Source organism: Homarus americanus, unplaced genomic scaffold, assembly GCF_018991925.1.
Source record: "Homarus americanus isolate GMGI-L3 unplaced genomic scaffold, GMGI_Hamer_2.0 scaffold22250, whole genome shotgun sequence".
NCBI classification, from domain to species: Eukaryota; Metazoa; Arthropoda; class Malacostraca; order Decapoda; family Nephropidae; genus Homarus; species Homarus americanus.
The window spans coordinates 10,660,920-10,680,257 of NW_024741189.1; the positions used below are offsets into that span (position 1 = coordinate 10,660,920).

At 38.3% G+C, this 19,338-nt stretch overlaps 1 protein-coding gene across 2 annotated transcripts; it reads left to right on the forward strand.

The window, feature by feature from the left end:
• Positions 1 to 213: 213 nt before the first annotated feature.
• On the forward strand, positions 214 to 19,110 carry LOC121875634 (inactive hydroxysteroid dehydrogenase-like protein 1). Of its 2 annotated transcripts, XM_042380240.1 has the most exons (8): positions 216 to 447; positions 2,927 to 3,049; positions 5,328 to 5,438; positions 9,329 to 9,549; positions 14,483 to 14,612; positions 15,906 to 16,003; positions 16,193 to 16,290; positions 18,250 to 19,108. In XM_042380240.1, exons 1-8 carry the CDS (start codon positions 264 to 266, stop codon positions 18,260 to 18,262), a joined length of 978 nt encoding a protein of 325 aa, XP_042236174.1. In that variant the 5' UTR covers positions 216 to 263; the 3' UTR covers positions 18,263 to 19,108. The 2 variants fall into 2 exon arrangements, with proteins under 2 accessions (XP_042236175.1, XP_042236174.1); XM_042380241.1 differs by lacking the exon at positions 2,927 to 3,049 and having other exon boundaries at positions 214 to 447; positions 18,250 to 19,110.
• Positions 19,111 to 19,338: the final 228 nt, after the last annotated feature.

Sequence of the window (19,338 nt, forward strand, 5' to 3'; positions counted from 1 at the left end):
AGAATTGACAACTGGCCACATACAGTACGCTACAATCTATTAACTCAGATTAAAGTAAGTTTTCCATTTTTTTTTTACTTTGTGACACCAAATACTAGTCAAGAAGTGATTAGCAGTCCGATTTATTCATGTAGGACCATTATTTGACTTAATTGCGGCGACATTTGGGTAATTAGTCGGACCGGCCGCGAGGTGATTGAGCAGCCTCACCTCAGCCCTCTCACTCAGTGCGGCAGTGCCTCCACGGGTGACAACAAGTGAACATGGGCTGCGACGCCTTGATCCCAGGTTTGGGTGATTTCGAGTACGTGCTGACGGTTGTGGGCCTTCTGTACGTTGTGAAGTTAGCCATTCAGACTCTGTGGGCCATAGTGAACGGCATTAGAGATCACTGGTGGTCCAGGTTATGGAAGAAACACCTCGTTGAAGACTACGGCAAGTGGGCAGGTGAGTTGGGGTTGCCAACCATTCTCCACCATTAAAAACTAGCAGAAGTTAACTTTCTACTTCCACCTTCCCTCCCCCCAGGCTTTACTCTTACCCCTGCCTATATTTAGCATGTATTGGTTCACTCTGAATGTTCTGAATTAGTATACAGTAGATGATTGTCATGAATTGTTTTACATGTTATCCCATTATTATGCTAGTTTTTGTCCTATGTTTTCTGTGTTTAAAGGTCCAGTGACGACTACATATTTCGATATGCTGAGTGGTTTGGTCAACGCCAAGAGGTTTGTTATTGGAGTTGATATGTGCTTGTATGTACTATATGTATGAGTATACTGTATGTGATAATGTGAACATATATGTGTCATGTATGTATTTATATGATCATGTGCATGTAAGTATGTGGTGCATTCATGATTGCATTTATGTACAGTATGTGCATGTATGTGGTACAGTACATGTAATATATGTATGTATGTATGGAAGAGGTAATGCTCAAGTATACATTACGTTTTATTTCACTTTAGCACAAAACAAGATTTGTTGCTAATGTATTTTAAGAACACACTTTACCTTATTAATCATCAGGTGATCTAACCTGTGGTGTCCAGTCTAAAGTCGTTTTAATCTGGGGGTATCCAACATGCATTGCCTGCATATTTTCAGCATTCAGCAAATGAAAAAAAAAAAAAAAAAGACTTGAATTTCATCTGATTTTAGGATGTCATTGCAACTTTTGTAATCGCACTTAGATGGTTAGGTTAGGGGTATTACAGTACCTGATGAGAGTGGTCCAACCTTAGCACCAATTTGAGGACATTTCTGTTAAGTTTTACTTTTACAACACCATGGAATCTCAGGAATTTTAATTTTGCAATTATAGCTTAGACAATTCTAAGACACATTCCTTCTATGACATATTCTTCGCAAAATGACCCTTGACCTAAAAATGACCTAACTTAATACCACTTCCATCGCAAATGGATAATAACTGAATGGTAAATTCACATAGAATTTTAGCATAAATTTGCAGTTACCGAGTGTTTTCTGTTTGTTTATAACTGATCCGCTCAGTCTAAGCATACTCTCACGTCCACAAAAAATAAAAATAAATAAAAATTACACCATGATGCATCAACAGTTGCTTTTATTGGTACCAGATATCAAAATAAGTATTTTCTGCTTAATATGGCAAGGGGTCTGGAGGGCAGAACCCCCCCCACCCCCGGCTAAGAAGTTAGGTTAGGTTAGGTCAGGTTCTATGAGGGGGACGATAACTCAAAACGACTCATTTCTGATGGAATCGAAGGTCAAATTCAAATGACTGTGAAGAGCTGCAGAAGGATCTCTGTGAGCTCTTAAGAATGGTCGAAGAAATGTCTGTTGAGATTCAATGTCATGAAGTGTAAGAGGATGCACCTGGAGCGAACCAACTGTAAGGAGGCGTATCATATGTCCCAAAGGGATGAAGAAACTGCACTATTTGAGACTTTGTGAGAAGGACCTGGGTGTGTATGTTGACAATGAGCTGAAGTTCTCGGGCCATTACGAGAAGAAGGTAAATCAGGCAAATAAATTATTGGGTCTTATAAGAAGGTCGTTCAGATATCTAGATGGTGCGTCCCTCGTAAGGATCTTCAAGAATGAATTGCTTCCCCATCTGGTCCCCGAGATATGCTAGGGACTGTCAGTTGGTTGAAAATGTTCAAAGGAGGGCCACCAGACTGGTGCCTGCACTTCGGCACCTCAACTACCCTGAGAGATTGGAGCGCCTGAACTTGCCTAGCTTATACTACAGATGGGCAAGGGGTGACCTAATTGAGGTGTATAAGCATCTCAAGGGGCACTACTCAGTCGAGTGTCCTTACTTGGAGCTGGCAGACGCTCGGCCAACAAGGGGTCACTGCTCAAGATTGAAGAAGTTGCGGGTCCAGAAAACTGTGAGGGCAAACTTTTTCGGAATGAGAGTTGTGATCTCTTGGAACAGTCTACCAGAAAGTGTTGTGACGGCACCGAGTGTGAGCTCTTTCAAGACCAGACTTGATCAACACTGGAGCAAGTTCAGGTACATTCAGGAGCCGGTGCATGCCCAGTACTTGCCAACAGTGCGTAACAGAGACATGACCGATCGCCCAAGCGGCTACCGAGCAGATCAATTGGTGAAGAGGATAAAAGAAAAGAAAAAAATACCTTGGTAAAACCAAGATTTCTGGTAAAACGAAACAAAAAAAATTTGTAGTGAAACTACGTACACTTTTACTGAATTTTAAGTATCTTATCGGGTGGTTAGAGATGATTTTGTAGTATGTTTCTGTTTTGGGTAACTCCTGTTTCTGCATTGTTGATTTCAGGGGTTAGTCTGAGTGCTATCCCTCTAGGTCTACCTGACTCAGTAACATGAATTCTTCAATCAGGTCTCAGTTATGAAATTGAATTTAGGTATCATTCTGTCCTTTATTAAAGAGTCATTATTTTTCAGTGGTGACGGGCTGCTCAGATGGTATCGGAAAGGAATATGCAAAAGAGCTTGCCAAAAGTGGCATGAATATTATTCTCATCTCACGCACATTAGAGAAATTGCAGAAAGTGTCTACTGAAATTGGTAGGTTAAAAGCTCTTAAATTATATGTGGTTATTATATGTGGTTATATGGTTTTCTGAAATGTTTTATTCTCTTAAGAATTTTTAAACTTCATTTTTAGATTATTTTTTATTTAGCATTTACGCTAGTCAACCAGAATTTATTATAAGTAAACATTGCTAGCAAATTTTGTGGGAAGCTCTTGTGAAAAAATGTTACTGTAGGAGTCATATACATTCCTCGCCATTGCATTATGCGCGGGTTCGTGACGGACATAAACAACAAGATGAAATAATAATACAAAATTAATCTGAGAAGTTAACAAAGTTTCAGTAGTCTATATGCTTCCCTTTTCTCTTGATACACTCCTGCAGGCATGAAAGAACTGACTCTGCCAAGTTGTGGATTATTTGTGGGTCTAAATTATTCCACTCTTCACAAATGGCTGCCTCCAGCTTGGGGACGGTATTTGTTTCCTTGCCTTGTAGACGAAGCTTGATAATGCTTCACTTATTTTCTATCGTGTTAAGGTCAGAAAAATTGCTTGGCCAATCACTTTTGAAGTCTACCTGACAGTCAACAAGCCATTGTATTACAGATTTTGCTGTGTGACAAGGGGTACCATCCTGCATAAACACATAAGCGCGGCATTTTTCAAAAGACCCTGGCAAATAATCACAAAGCAGCTCCAAGTAGTTAAATTGGTTCATCATCACATTCTTAGGTAGCACAACAAGATCACCAGTTCCAAAGTACGAGAAGCAACCCCACACCATTAGTGACTCAGGATGCTTAACTGTGCTAAAAGTGAACTTGGGGGCAAGCGAATCACTCCCGGGGGCCCTTATTACACATTAAAAGAAACGATTTCCAGTAAAAGAAAATGTTGCCTCGTCACTCCACAGCACGTGCTGCCACTTGGTCGTATCCCACTGAGCATTAGCCTTGGCAAAAGCGACCCTACGCTGCCTCTGGACAAGGGTGAGGAGGGGCTTCTTGCATGCGCAGTGGCTGCGAAACTGCAGGTCGTCATGGATGCGGCTGTGAACAGTCCTTACAGAAACATCACCTAGAAGTACAGGGTTTTTCTTTCAATTCCCGTGCTGACAGACGTGGATTAGCATCAAGTTGCCTCTTAAGAACAGTTAACATGCATTAGGAAGTTTTTCGAGCCTTCCCTGGCTATCCGTTGTGCACTGGTATTGTCAACCCGCTGTCATCTCGAAATCGTTTAATCTGCTCTTTTGTTAAATCTTTCCTCTTGCCCATTGTGATAAAAGAAGCAAAGAAACAACGGGCATTGTGGCAATAAATAGGGGCAATGTCGAGGGGTAAAGCTCATAAATGTTCGTTCATAAAAATTTACGCGGGCAACTGGTGAATGTTTTGATTGTTGGCTGACTTGTCCTCGAGTCCCCCTTCGCTGCCAAACTTTCATTTTCCGCGGTGCATCTACTCATATACGCGGGAAGCGGCGCGGGCAGGATGCGCACAAGGTCGCCCAGTCATCAAAACATTACCGAGTTCTTCAACCGCCACCCACCACAGCCGGCCTAAGTCAGTGATAGTGAGGATATGGACTTATATGGACTTTGAGGGTTTTGACAAAGAGGCCCTGCAAGCCTATGTGGTGGATAGTGATACAATTGATACAAGTGATACAGGTGAGGGCAAATAATCTGCCCTCTGCCTCGGAACCAACCCCCCATCCTCGTGTGCCCAGCCATCTTTTCTAGTAATGTAAGTGTTAAAAAAACTAATATTATTGATATTTCTCTTAATTATTAATTGTGTGTGCATACCATCATAAAATTAAGATGTAATTTTTACTACAACGTAGGTATTGTGTCTGAAAAAGTGGAGTTTGGAGGTCGGGCCAGTCTCTATTGGAATTAATCCCATATGTTCTGTTGTTCACTTTCTGCGGTACCCCATGGGTTCAATTGACCGCGTAAATCGGGGTACTACTGTATATATATATATATATATATATATATATATATATATATATATATATATATATATATATATATATATATATATATATATATATATATATATATATATATATATATATCGAAAGAGCTTTTAATATACCCGGTACATATTACTATACATTAAATTGTATGCAATGGTCATCTGTAACTAACTGTACAGTATACTGTAGAGGGGCAGTGAGTTGGATCAAATGTAATTAGGTTATAGACCTGTAGTGTTTTTAGTGATGTCCACAAAATTAAGCTTTGATGTACTGTATACAGCAAGGACCATTAAGTATCATTTAACTTTATCATTACAGGTCAGGAATATGGAGTTGAGACTGAAATTGTACAGCTGGATTTCATGACAGGACGACCCATTTATGAGGACATAGCAAAACACCTCGAGGATAAAGAGATTGGAGTTTTAGGTGAGCCCTTGACTATATGTCTTTATCAACTGTTTGTCTTGATATTGTCTCATGTTTGAAATTCCAAATCATGTACACATGTAAAACTGACACAACACACCCAGTAATGATTCTGGGTGTGCATCATTTCCGTTTTAATTTACAATCTGTACACATGTTGTTTTGTTTGCATAAAGTTATCAGTTGTGCCTTGAAGGATTGACTTAAATTAGCTTGTGTTTTTAAATTATTACAGGGTATATTTTCTTTTTCGGTATACAGTATCCTTATTTACCTTATTTACATGCCGAGAGAAGGAGGTCAGTGGCTATTTTGAAGCCCAATACTGTCCGTGACTACAGCTTTGGCTAGTAGACTGTTCCATAGGTCTACTAGCCTCTGTGTGAAGAAGTATATCCTGATCCTTGTTTTGCATGTCGCTTTGTGTTGGTGATGTGTTACACCTTGAAGGGGTTCATCTGTCAGTGTTCCCATAATTATTATTTCTGTTTTATCTCTGTACCCAAACAAGATAAATTAAAATTCGTTTGACTATTGTAGCTATACATATCCTTATTACAAGGACTGTGTTCAAAACACATTTGATGAAAATAAGAAAGTAGTGTCTATACAGTACCTGTATTGGGACTAAAAATACTGAACTTTTTCATAAACAAGCACTGCCCTACTTACGATCAAACACCTTATGAACTTTCAGAGATGCAATGAAAGCTGGCTGCAAGTCCAATTTTGAGATTCAACTTTGGCGCCAGGTGAAGGCATCTGCCAACAGACAGCGTCTGTGGGAGCAAGTGGGCAGCGCAGCCATTTTGCTGTTGTGTTTAAGCTGATCGGTCATCTCCTGTGTAGTATTTATCGTTATTTTTTAGAAATATCAAACACTATTAACTCTCCATCATGTCCAGTAAATGCAAGAGCAGTGTGGGTGTTGAAAGTGCTGCCAAGAAAAGGTATACTATTACTATGGAAACAAAAGTGGAGATTATAAAGAAAGTTGAAAGTGGTGAGAAAATCACGAATGTAGCCAGTGCTTATTCCATGAATCGTTTGACAGTTGGAACAATAATCAAGGACAAAAAGCGAATCAAGGAGCACGTGAAAAGATCCATGTCCACGAAGTCCACAATTAGCCATATAAGAAGACAAGACATTGAGGAAATGGAAAAAAAACTGTTGTGTGTGTGGCTGGAAGATCAGCATCAATGTTGGAACCCCATTAGCATATGTTAATTCATGAAAGAGTTTATTTCAGGACACAAAGGCTAAACATGGTGAAAGCGCTGCTAGTGTGGACACCGTTGCTGCAAGGGAGTTCCCCAAGACACTAGCTGAGATCATCAGTAAGGGAGGTAACCAGCCCAAACAGGTTTTTAATGCAAATGAAACTGATCTTTTTGAGAAAAAGATGCCAGAGAAAGCCTATATTTCCAAAGAAGAGAAAAGGATGCCAAGGTTTAAGGTGTCTATGTCCAAGGACCGACTTTCACTTCTACTTGGTGGATATGCATCCGGGGGCTGCAAGCTGAAACCTCTCTTAGTGTACCATGCAGAAAATCCCAGAGCCCTTAAGAGCATTTCCAAGGCTTCACAACCCGTTATTGGAAAGCCAACCATAAAGCCTGGGTTACAACCATGATTTTTGAGGATTGGTATTTCAATTATTTTATAGTTGGTATTTTTTATAATAACTTGTACTGTATTTATTTTTATTCATTTTATTGTGATTACTGTTATTACAGGGTATTACTATTATTGTTATTTATTTATTTTTTAGTATAAATTTTATTTATTTCTATTAATTTTTATTAATAATTATTACTAAAGGTACACCATCGATTTTTCCAGCACCCTGGTTCCAAAGCCTTGCCGGATTATCCATTTTGCCAGACTAACTGAGATCAGGTAATAATAATTCAACAATACACCTCTGACCCACTAATTATACACCTCCCATGTCTCTAAAGCACCATGGACTGCTAGAAACTTAAATTAAACAAATGTTAAATGTAAATTAAATGTGAAAAAGCGATAATTTGGAGCAACATATTACTGTACACACTTTGTACTCAAATGTTCTACACTAAAGAACTAAAATCTTTATCTCTTATGCAAATTATCTTACAAGGATTCCAGCAATGCAAGTTATATTCTGCTAAGTTTAGTCTGACACATTTTATAATAAAAAATCTTTAAGCCTAAAACTGCTTCACCCTGGCTGGGAGGGAGGGAGGGAAGTTAAGTGCCCTCTCGTAATTTTGTCCGGACTAAAGGAGGTAACGGACCATCAGTTCCCGGAAAATCGGTGGTGTACCTGTATTATTATATTTTCACCCCCCAGACCCTGATGTGGGTCAGTGACCTGTAAAAATAATAATCTACCATTCAAAATCCTCCTTGTAGTTGATATGCCCCCGGGCATCCACCTTTTTTGGATGATTATCATCCTGATGTCCTCGTGGTTTTTGCCTCCAAATACCACCTTGCTCTTACAACCTATGGACCAGGGAGTCATTTCATCCTTAAAAAAAAATATCTGAAGTGAACATTCAGACAGGTGGTAAAGGCAACAGAAGGTGACAGTGAAGTGATATCGAGACAATTTTGGAAGGACTTTAACCCCATAAAGCAATAAAAATAATTGCTGCTTCCTGGAGTGAGGTCACAAGTACAAACATACATGGTGTGTAGAAGCAGTTGTGCCCTCAGCTTATACATGACTTTCTCAGTTTTGAGGAAGTGGAGGATGAGGGTGATGTAATGAAGAATCTTGTGGAGATGGGCAACCAACTTCGACTTGATTTGGAGGAAAAAGACTTTAAGGAGTTATTGGTTGTGCACACCCAAGAATTAACCAATGAGGTTTTGGTGGAGCTGGAAGTGCAGAAAAAGGAGGAGGATGTGACTGAAGAAGATGCTGAACCATCTAAAAGGTTTGCCACAAAGCAGAGGGTAGAAGTCTTTGGGTTGCTTGAAGAAGCCCTAGCAGTGTTTAGATAGGTTCATGAATGTGTCTGCAGTTGTGCACGAAGGAGTGTCATGTTATGCACAAATTTATGAAGAAAAAAGAAAGCCAATACACAAACATCTTTGGACAAATATTTTAAAAAGAGTTGAAAAGCAAGGTGATTCAGAACCAAGGCCATCAACATCAACAGATGGTATAACTGTTTTCAAGCCTAAATCTCATCTGCCAGCTTCTCCATCCTCCATCTGCTCCACCTCCTCCTCCAATTAACTCAGCCAGCCTTGCCACTCCAAGCAGCCCCAACAAGCATACTTAGCCTACTTTTCAAGATAAGACAAAACACTTTTCTTCACTGCATATTATGCATTTGCATGTCTACACTATGTATGATTGCATTTGTATGTGGTTCTGTGGTGATACTTAACTTTAACATGGTTGTTAGGTTAGGTTAGATCTAGAGAGTAAATTTGGACTTGGGAACAATCTTATGGAACCTCATAAGTAGGGGACTGCCTGCTTGTACTGTACTGTACACTGAAGAAAGTTCGGTGTTGGACAAGTTTTTCAGATTCAGTTTATCCAAAAAAACTCCCTACACCAAACTGGCTACTCGCCAATTATTTCAGTATAGTGAGGTAATACCGTACGATTGTTTTACTCTTAGTGCATATTACATTTAACTGCTACCAGAGTACAGTACAGGTAATGTTCTAATAAAACAGTGTGCTCTTCTGTATGTCTGGGTAGCTGCCTGCTAAAGACCACACAGTTAATTACTTTCTCTTATTCAGCCCACTTTGCTTCAGGTGTTTGGAAAATCTTGATATAGGTGTGACTTCTCCTTCCTGAGCAGTCACTCATGTACACCACAGAACAATGATAATTATATTTGAGTTGATAACTATAAATAAACTTTAATTTTCAGTTAATAATGTAGGTGTAATGCTGTCCCATCCCATGGAGTTTGAGCTTTCATCTGACAAAGACATCTGGAACCACATCAATGTTAACATGGCGTCTGTGCCGGCAATGACGAAGCTGATTCTTCCAGGAATGTTGTCAAGAGGCAAAGGGGCAATAATTAATGTAGCTTCAATTGCTGGACTACACCCCATCCCTCTAATGGGGATATACTCTGCTTCAAAGGTATATACTGTATCTTAAAAGCTAATTTGATCACCTTTGTCTCTCTCCCTTGTTGAACTGCTCTATGAGGAGATTACCAAAGCTGAAGAGCCTTTAGTGTGCCCCCTTCATTTGCTTTACCTCTAGGTAATTCAGTACACAGGAATACCCCAGTTTTCACAAAGGATGCATTCCTAAAAGTCACCGCAAATATTGGGGCAGTTTTCTCCATGAGAATCAATGTAATTAGGGGGTGATGCATTCCCAGCAGGCAATTTTCACCACATATTTCTTCATATACAGTACCTCCCCATTATCCGAGGCTATTTGGGACCAGGGCCGCATGTATACTGTAGTACAGTACTGTACCAGTAAATGTGAGGAATAAATAAAAATAATACTAATACAGTAGAATGTCAATTTAAAGCGATTCAATTTAAGATTATTGATTTAAAGCAACACTCACAATTAAGGACAATGTTTTCATTTAAAGTGAATCTTTCCTATTTTGTGCGAGTCAATCTGGCGCATCATATTTTAAAATTCGCCCCTAATGTTTCTTTGGGCACGCTACACTGTCCTAAGGGTAAAGCTGTACTGTACATGTGCTCAAAATAATGTACTAAATGATTACTAAAATTTTTGTCTAGTGCAAACTATAGCATGATTATATTCAAATTAATCACTATCTTATAATAATTCTAGCAATGTAAATTAAATTCTCCCCGGTCACTTCTGTGACATTTAATAAACATAAAACAAAAACTCAATATAAAGGACATAAATAAACAAATAAATATTTCACCAGACCTTTGGCACAACTGTCACTGTCACCTCCCCCCTCCTCTCCCCCCCCATCGTCCCAGCCAGGGTTGGGTGGTTATAGGCTTCCAGTTTTTATCTTATATAATATAACAAACTTAAGTTAGGAGAATATAATTTGTACTGCTAGAACTCTTGCAAGACACCAAATAATTTGAATATAAATGTCATATTTTGTATAAGAGAAATTTTTTTAGCCCTTTGCAATACAATTAATTAAAAGTAAAATTTGTATGTCTAATGTGAACTATAGCATGTGTATATTCAAACTAATCACTCGCTTATAAGAATTCCAGCAATGTTAATTATATTCTCCCAGGTCAGTTTAGTGACATTTTATAAGAGAAAAACTTACCGTAGTCAAACTTAAGGACAGATAAATAAATAAACACTAGACCTTGGCATCAACTGTCAAACATATCACCTCATCTTCCCAGCCAGTAAACAGACCATTTTGCTTCCCTTAATTTTAGCTGTGTTGATTTATGAGCGTTTGTTTTAACATAATACTACAAAAAAAGAAAAAAAAAATTATTCTTGATGGGCTGAGGTGCATCTGGGTTGACTCAGTTTTTTTAGTATTTTGTGTTTCTCTCAAGTACCAAACTAAATTATTCCGTTGAAACAACACTGATTTAGTGCGAATTCGGTTTAAAGCGACCTCTCTTCGAACATAACTCGTGTTATATCGACGTTCTACTATAAATAAAAGAAAAGAAAAAATACCACATTACCAGTTGGCAATAGTTTCACTATGTGGCGGAGACTGTATTAATGATTGTGTGTGCTTGTGACAAATTAAATTTATTTTTAGAAAATTATGTACTGCATATCTATCCAAAATTACCAGTTGAATAACAATAATGCAGCTCATAGATTGGCCTGGTAGGGGGAGGCCGAGATCCCCAACACCGCACCCCCTCCCCCCTTCCCCTCCCTGCCCCACGATCTGCCAACTAACTCTTGCAGAAGTAAGAAATGTTTATTCTCTATATTTTTGACCTTATGATGATCATTCCTTTTATTTTCTTTCTCTTTTGCACTTTCTTTTTGAATGATTGTGTGCGCATGTATCAGAATAAAAACAAAAATATAATTTTTTTTTATATATTTTCCTAATATTACGAGTTGAAAAATAACAATAACACAGCTTGGCCTTGTAGGGGCATGTAGCTACAGGGACAGTCTAACTTGGCGACATAACAGGTCCAACACACGTTCACTTCACACACGAACACATCCATTCCATTCATTTTTCTTATTTCATAACAACATACCATCTTCACTGATATTATTTTTTATAATTCACTTTACGAATAGTGGGGTATGCTTTGTGCATATGAGGCGCTCCGCATAACAAGGGCATGTCTCCAGATATCTCTGTTCATGCTCTATAATACTATAGTAACGTCATGTGGCAGGCTCACCCTTATCAATAAAAAATCTGCCACATGATGTAAGTCTAGAATTATAGAGCATGGACTGAGGTATCTGTATACATAGAAAATGAATATTACAACCCATGGTGGGCTCACCCTTGTCATGTGGAGCACCTCGTATCAAATATGGGTGAAAATATAAATTGTGAATACCCCCCCCCATGGGAGCTGCCTTAATGTGGTGGTGGGGGGCTTGCGAGCCCCGATGATTCAGTGAGCAGTACCAGAGGGGGGCTGCTTGCCCTCTTTCCTTCTCTCCTCGGAGGGAGGGAAGGGTTTCCCAAACTGGGTGGGTCACCGGGGAGGCTCCAGACAAAATGGTTCCTATCCTGCTGTAGCTTTTGAAGCAGACCGGCAACATCATCCCCAGCCCAGTCCACCGGGTCTGGAATGCTCTCCCATGTATCTTTCATGCGTGGTTTCCCATAGTGTTGGGAGACAGGAGTCCTGGAGGTTGAGCAATGCCGCACACTGCGATCTGCGGCTAGCAACACACTTCTTTGGTCCCCTATTCCAGCTAGATGGGTGGCTTGGTTGAGCCCGATCAAGTTAATCGGCTGGTCACAGTGTGGCTAGGATCAAGCTGGCATCAGGGGACTGGCACTCTTATGGTCTATGAGTTGCCGTTTTGGCCTCCTGGTGGTTGCCCACGTATACTTCCCCACTACCCCTGGGGTCACCAGGGTCTTATATCTTGCATTGACCTCCCCTTATTGGGATCTATGGTGGGTGAGGTGGAGGGGGGGATAATGAAAAATTTGGGTTTTGTTTGGAAGAAACAAACTCAAATAACCAGCCAGATACTCCTCCAACAACCCTGCACCCATCCCTGGACCCTCCTCTGGATCATCAATTGCTACATTGCAACCCTATCAGATTGGGAAAAGTGGCTCTGGGTCATGACAAATACCCAAGTGTAAGAGCTGCAGGAGGCCCACTGGCTCTAGCACCCTCCATGACGTTTCTACACACGAAATCTTACCGGGTGTGTTTAAGCTGATATATTTTTGCAAAATATCTAGTGCTCTGTACTGTGGAAGGCAAGCTTGTAATGGACTTGGACATTTTTTATGTTCACAGGTCCATCATAACAATTTGTGGGAGAGAACTAAAAATATCCACTCGGCAAGATGGTAGCCTCCTAGTGGAGGTCTCTCCCGAGGAGTGTGCTTGACTCTGTACCCTGTCTGAGGTACTTGGTGCTCCAGTTTCCTGTACTCCACATGCCACCTTTAACCAGTGTCGAGGGGGTGGTATTCTCTTAAGAGCTACTCCAATACTCAGAGGAAAACCTTCTGGAGGGGATCTAAGACCAAAAGGTGGTGAAAGTGGACAGGTGCTACAAGAAAGAAAATGGCCTTCTTAACCCTACACCAACTCTGTTATTGACATTTGACCACTTGGAAGCAGCAACCTTTATCAAGGTTGCTGCTTCCATCGTCATATGTATGGCCATGTCAGCCGCACTTGTCGTAAGCTAGAGCAGGGTGTTTCTGCAGTATGTGTTGACTGTGGTAACGCCCATGAAGGTCAGAAATGTCTGGGTCTGGTTTGCTGTTTTCACTGTAGTGAGGCACACCCAGCCTCTTATAGTGAATATGACTGGTTCCAACTTGAGAAAGAGATACTAAATATCTGCACAAGCGACAAAGTGCGCTTTGCTAAAGATTTGCAGAATATTGATAAAAAAAATTTACTTACCATGCAACTCATCTGGTGGATGTTTTTTCACTTGTGCAATTCCATTACAATAACACACATTAATAGTCAAGGAACCACAACATCTTATTTGAGACACACACACTTGTTCCTGTACAAAGCATGACAGCAAGGATAGCATCCACCTTAAATAAAATATTCAATACTTATTGGTTTATATGTTCAGATAATACAGCTTTATTGAACTTGCTAAAAAATAAAGTTACAGTAATACCCAGCTTTATGCGGTTTCACTTTCCGCGATTTCGCATTTACGCTGTACCTCGCCAGAACCGGACTTTCACTTTACGCGGTGCATGGTGCGTCCGCATAACAAGGGCATGTCTCCAGATATCTCCGTTCATGGTTCATGTGGCAGGCTTTATCAATAAACAATCTGCGATGTAAGTCCCCTGTGTGCCCAGCCATCTTTTCTACTAATGTAAGTGTTAAAAACCTAATATTATTGATAGTTCTCTTAATTATTAATTGTGTGTGCATACCATCATAATATCAAGATGTTATTTTTACTACAACGTAGGTATTATGTCTGAAAAAGTGGAGTTTGGGGGTCGGGCCAGTCTCTATTGGAATTAATCCCATATGTTCTGTTGTTCACTTTACGCGGTTTTCACTTTCCGCGGTACCCCGTGGGTTCAATTGACCGCTTAAATCGGGGTACTACTGTATTTAAAATGCTTCTCAACTAAGCTCCCAGATTTGGGAATACTGTACTGTATTGTTTTATACAGTACTGTATTGGTAATGGTGACTATGAACTGGTCATCTAGAATGTTATAGTGGTATTTATTTTGTAAAATAAATAGTATACTGTCTTTACATTTGATTTTTTTTATGAATAATAATTTATTCTACATGTTAAAGTTTGATGTTTTAATGTTGTAGTCGTAGCAATAGTTGAAATGAGTACAAAACAGATCGTACATAATGGGGTATCCAGGATCAGCCTTTGATTAATTTGCTATATATTTCAGGCTTTTGTTGATTACTTCTCACAAGCACTAGACTGGGAATACCGTGGATCAGGCATCACCGTCCAGACTGTTACCCCATCCTACGTTTCTACTAACATGACCAAATTTTCAGAGCTTGTCCACAGACCTAGTAAGTAACTTTAACTTGTTCAGTACTCTAGACACTTTGGGCTTTTATTCTGTTATTGCCAAATGATTTTATTTAGGTTCAAGAAAACATCCAGCACTTAGAGGATTAAACTTTTGTAGAGTATTGACCAGACTATTAACATTATATTGGAGTATGACTGAAAACTCAACATTAGCAGTCCATAAGTGCACTATGTGGTCTGAAAAATACAGGTACTTAATTTACCTACACTAACACCGTCTGATTTGGGCTTGTATTTCTTTTGGTTGGATGAAATTAACTTATGGCCTGTTAAGGCTGGTGTCCATCTGGCTCGGTCATCTGAGATCACTGGCTGATCAGTACCCAGACTAATTGCAGTATACCTGTAACATCCACACCACTTTCAATGAAGAGGAGAAGGTACATGTAGTAACATTTGGCTCAAGACAATAATGAGAGTTCAAACCAACACACACAACAAAGTGCTCATACTTGCTTCTCTCTCCCTCACTACATCGTCTTATAAAGATATATAAAAGGGTTAAAATTCTGGAAAAAAATTATTCATCTAAAACCCAGCTTGGTAGGATAACTGGGGTGTTAATTATTACCTCCTCACAAATTTCTTGTCACTTTTAGTATGTTTTTCACTATACTGTACAGTACAGTATTGGGTTTACTTTTTCATTCCTCCTATCATTAAGATTTTGTGTAGAGTTTACCCATGAGCTACTGCACATAAAATTGGAAGTGGAGTAAATATTTGAAGTAGTATATTATAGATGTAAATTTGTATGCTAGGCTGTTCCTGGGACTGTTTTTGTTTATAGTAATTACAAGTTTAAGTAGGTGTAGGAAAGATGCCCCAAAGATTATCAACTAAAGGAGGAGAGCCAACAAAACAAAATACCTTTGATTCCACCCTCTATAATAGTTGGGCAGAAGAAGAGCCACCCCAGATATAAGAGCAGTACTCCAAGTTAGGACAAATGAACCCCTTATAAACTTGAAGCAACTGCTCAGGAGTGAAGTCGCTACGGCATCTATACAGCATTCCCAGCTTGCGGAGGGCAGCTTTAGCAATGTTGTGGATGTGTGCTTACCCTAATTAATGATTTATATTGCTCAAAATATTGCCAGTAAAGATAAATAACCCCAAGAAACATATATTTTCTTTATCCTTTAGATGTGGCTTGGATTTATTGCAGTGGTGGCCAGACCCTGCTACTGCATTATATTCATGGATTACTTTACAGCACTTACATTGGAATAAAGGTTTTCAAAGTGTGCAAATTATTTTCTTGTTTCCAGGTGTGTTAATCCCAACAGCACAAACGTTTGTCTCGAATGCATTACACACTCTAGGTTATGCTCGTCGAACTAGCGGATATTGGGCTCATGGCATCCAAGTTCGTACACTTTTTAACTTGTCTTTTAATCAGATTATTCTCCTGTTCAGTGAATATAATTTATTTCACTCAGTCATGTTTTACACTTGAATTGATGTTTCATGATTGTCTGTATTAAAAGAGACGTCACTATATCATGTTACTATATCCTTTTTTATATCTATAGTACAGTACTGTTATTTTTCACAGGTACACATGGTGGAGACCTTTGTCAACAAGTGGATGTTTATGTATGGCAACTATATGTGGAATTCATATCTGCTGTGGAATATGAAAAAGAATCAAGCGTAAGCATAAAGCTTAATTTGTTAGGATCAGGTTCAGCTTTAATGAAACATCTAAACAATAATGGGAAATGTATGATACAAATTCAATTGGCTCATGTACCAGAATTTAAGAATACTACTGGTAATGAACTGTTATATTTCATTTATATATTAATTACACCAGACAGTTAGGAGAGGAGGTACTGTACAGTTAAGGACAAAATAATTAGTTCAAGAAGAGAACAACAGTACAGGCATACCTCTTATAGCAATCTTGAGTTCCTTGTTGTGAAGTACAGTACTATAAGCTATGTACTCACCAATGTGTTCAGTTACAGTATTATCCACTGTCAATCCTCCTCCTACATGGATTCCAATTGGCTCCCTGCCCATATTTTAGGGCAGTGATTCTCAAACCATGGGTCATTAACTGATTTTCAGTGGGTCACAACGATTCAGTAAAGTTGTGCTTTTTGCTAGTTTTTTATTTAAACACTCTAGGTCACCGGTACACAATGAGAGTCTTCAACCAATGTATTTATTGCTAGTTGTACTGTACCTTGCTATTAAATTTCTAGTTGATGTGATAATAAATTTTATTTTAGTAAATTTTTTTTTTAATCAATGGGTTACGAAGTTTTGGAGATATTCAAAATTGGGTCACAGTCGAAAAAGTTTGAGAACCATTGTTCTAGAGTAAAATGCTCCTTGAATAAGGTGTCTTTGCTGCTGTTTTTAACGGTGGGTTAGGCAAAATACCTTATCTTGTCTGAATTTGTGAAACTGGTTTAAGTGGTTGATGTAGCCAAACCCAAACTGCCACTATCAACCAGGTGCTGTCTCATCTCTGCATGTCTTATGACCTGCAAGTTTACATTCATACTGATTCTTTTCTTTGGTTGCTTAATCACATTATAATACCATCAGTATCACTTACAAGCCTTTTTCCAGAAATTATGGGTCAAAAAGAAATTATTAAGAGTTAATACAGTACTGCAGAAGTAAATTAAATTCTCATTTGCAGAAAGCATTCAAAACTGGTAGATACAGGCACTGATTGGCTGAGCAGTAACCTGAGCATGCTGCTCAAGGAAAAGATGAAAGCATTGTGTATTACATGGTCTCATCGAATTTGTGAACTATTTTATATATATATATATATATATATATATATATATATATATACACACACATATATATATATATATATATATATATATATATATATATATATATATATATATATATATACACACACATATATACATACAGTACTGTGTGTGTATTTATTTATTTTTGGGGGTTGGAAAAAAATTACTTCATTACTCGAAAACATTCAGCATTACATAATAACAAGTTTTCTAAGAGGTATATCTGTACTGTTATCTTGAATGACTGAGTACATTTTTCAGTCCTTTTTATTGAGGTGTTAAACTCCAAAGTACTGTACGTACAGGTAAAATAATAGTGGATGAAGCAATAGAGTTTTAGGTCAGTTAGTGCTGTAAATTTTACTGCCTAATTTATCATTTAACAACAGTATTCATTTGTACCTTGGTAGAATTGCTATAGATATATACAACCTACCATTTATTGCTTTAAGAATAAAATTGGTAAAGATTTCATATTTTATTCATTATACCTAAATCACCAGATTTAATCCAAAGGTCTAGGTAACAGATTACAGTACCCCATTTTTACTTTATTTAAAATTTCAGTAATTTGGTAATTTTTTTCCAAAAGTTGCTTGTGATAAACCCATTCTTCTCCAATTTTCTATCAAGTATTACTCACTTTGTATAAGACTCCAACTTGCATATGGACTCGAGTTGATGTCCATAATAAGAACTTAAATGGTAAATGGACTAAGAGTGGAGTGGAAATCTTTTGGTCACTATCCAAGTTGAGATAGTCTTGTGTTTCTAGTTTAATTAAGTTTGAAGTTAATTGTATGAGAATAGGATTTCTTAATTTTTTCAGCCGCAGCCGATGAAGCTCCAGGTACTGAAGCTAACCACTGGGAGGCACATCCATTTTCTCTGATGGCAGTACATTATTAGGTTATGGATCTAGGGATGAGCATCAACCCATCAGTGTTTAGCGGGGGTCTTATTGTTTATTGTTATTGAAAATAGTTATTTTATTTTTATACATCTTTTATACACTGTGTCTCACAAAAATGTAAACACACTCACTGCTTTACCAATTTTCATGGAGATCACTTGAATACTTGTATCACAACAGCAACATTGTCCTCACTTGTTGATGTACGAGGTCTCCTAAATGTGAGGACAACGTTGCTGCTACATTACAAGCATTCACACAATCTCCATGAAAATGTGTAAAGCAGTGTTATGGAGTATGTTTTTTTTGAGACACTGCATGTCGCTAGCTTACTGTTGTGTTTACTTATTGCAATAATGCACAGTTTTGAAGTAATTGAAGGAAATGCAATGTATCCTGTAAACCTGTTTCATACATTGAAAGATGGCTTATTTCTCAAGTGCTGTATTTTAAGATCATGTTTTTTTTTGTTTTTTAATAAACTTATACTGTACAAATATGTGAGTGAGGGGAATATGACTCCATGATAATTGTTGAAAGAGTTTTGAGGATATAACAATATTAGTTGTGTGGAGAATCTACAACACTCCAGACCAGTTATGAGTGTGACAAGTAGCTTCTTTCTAATCAAATTTGGATTCACAGGGACACTGCCCTGTTTCTTCTGTTACAGTAGAACATTGATTTAAAGCGATTCAATTTAAGATTATTGATTTAAAGCGACACCCACAATTAAGGACAATGTTTTAATTTAAAGCGAATCTTTCCTATTTTGCGTGGGTCAATCTGGCGCATTATATTTTAAAATTCGCTCCTTATGTTTCTCTGGGCACGCTACACTGTCCAAAGGGCAAAGCTGTACTGTACATGTACTCAAAATAATGTACTAAATGATTACTAAAATTTTTGTCTCGTGCAAACTATAGCATGATTATATTCAAATTAATCACTATCTTATAAGAATTCCAGCAATGTAAATTATATTCTCTCCGGTCACTTCTGTGA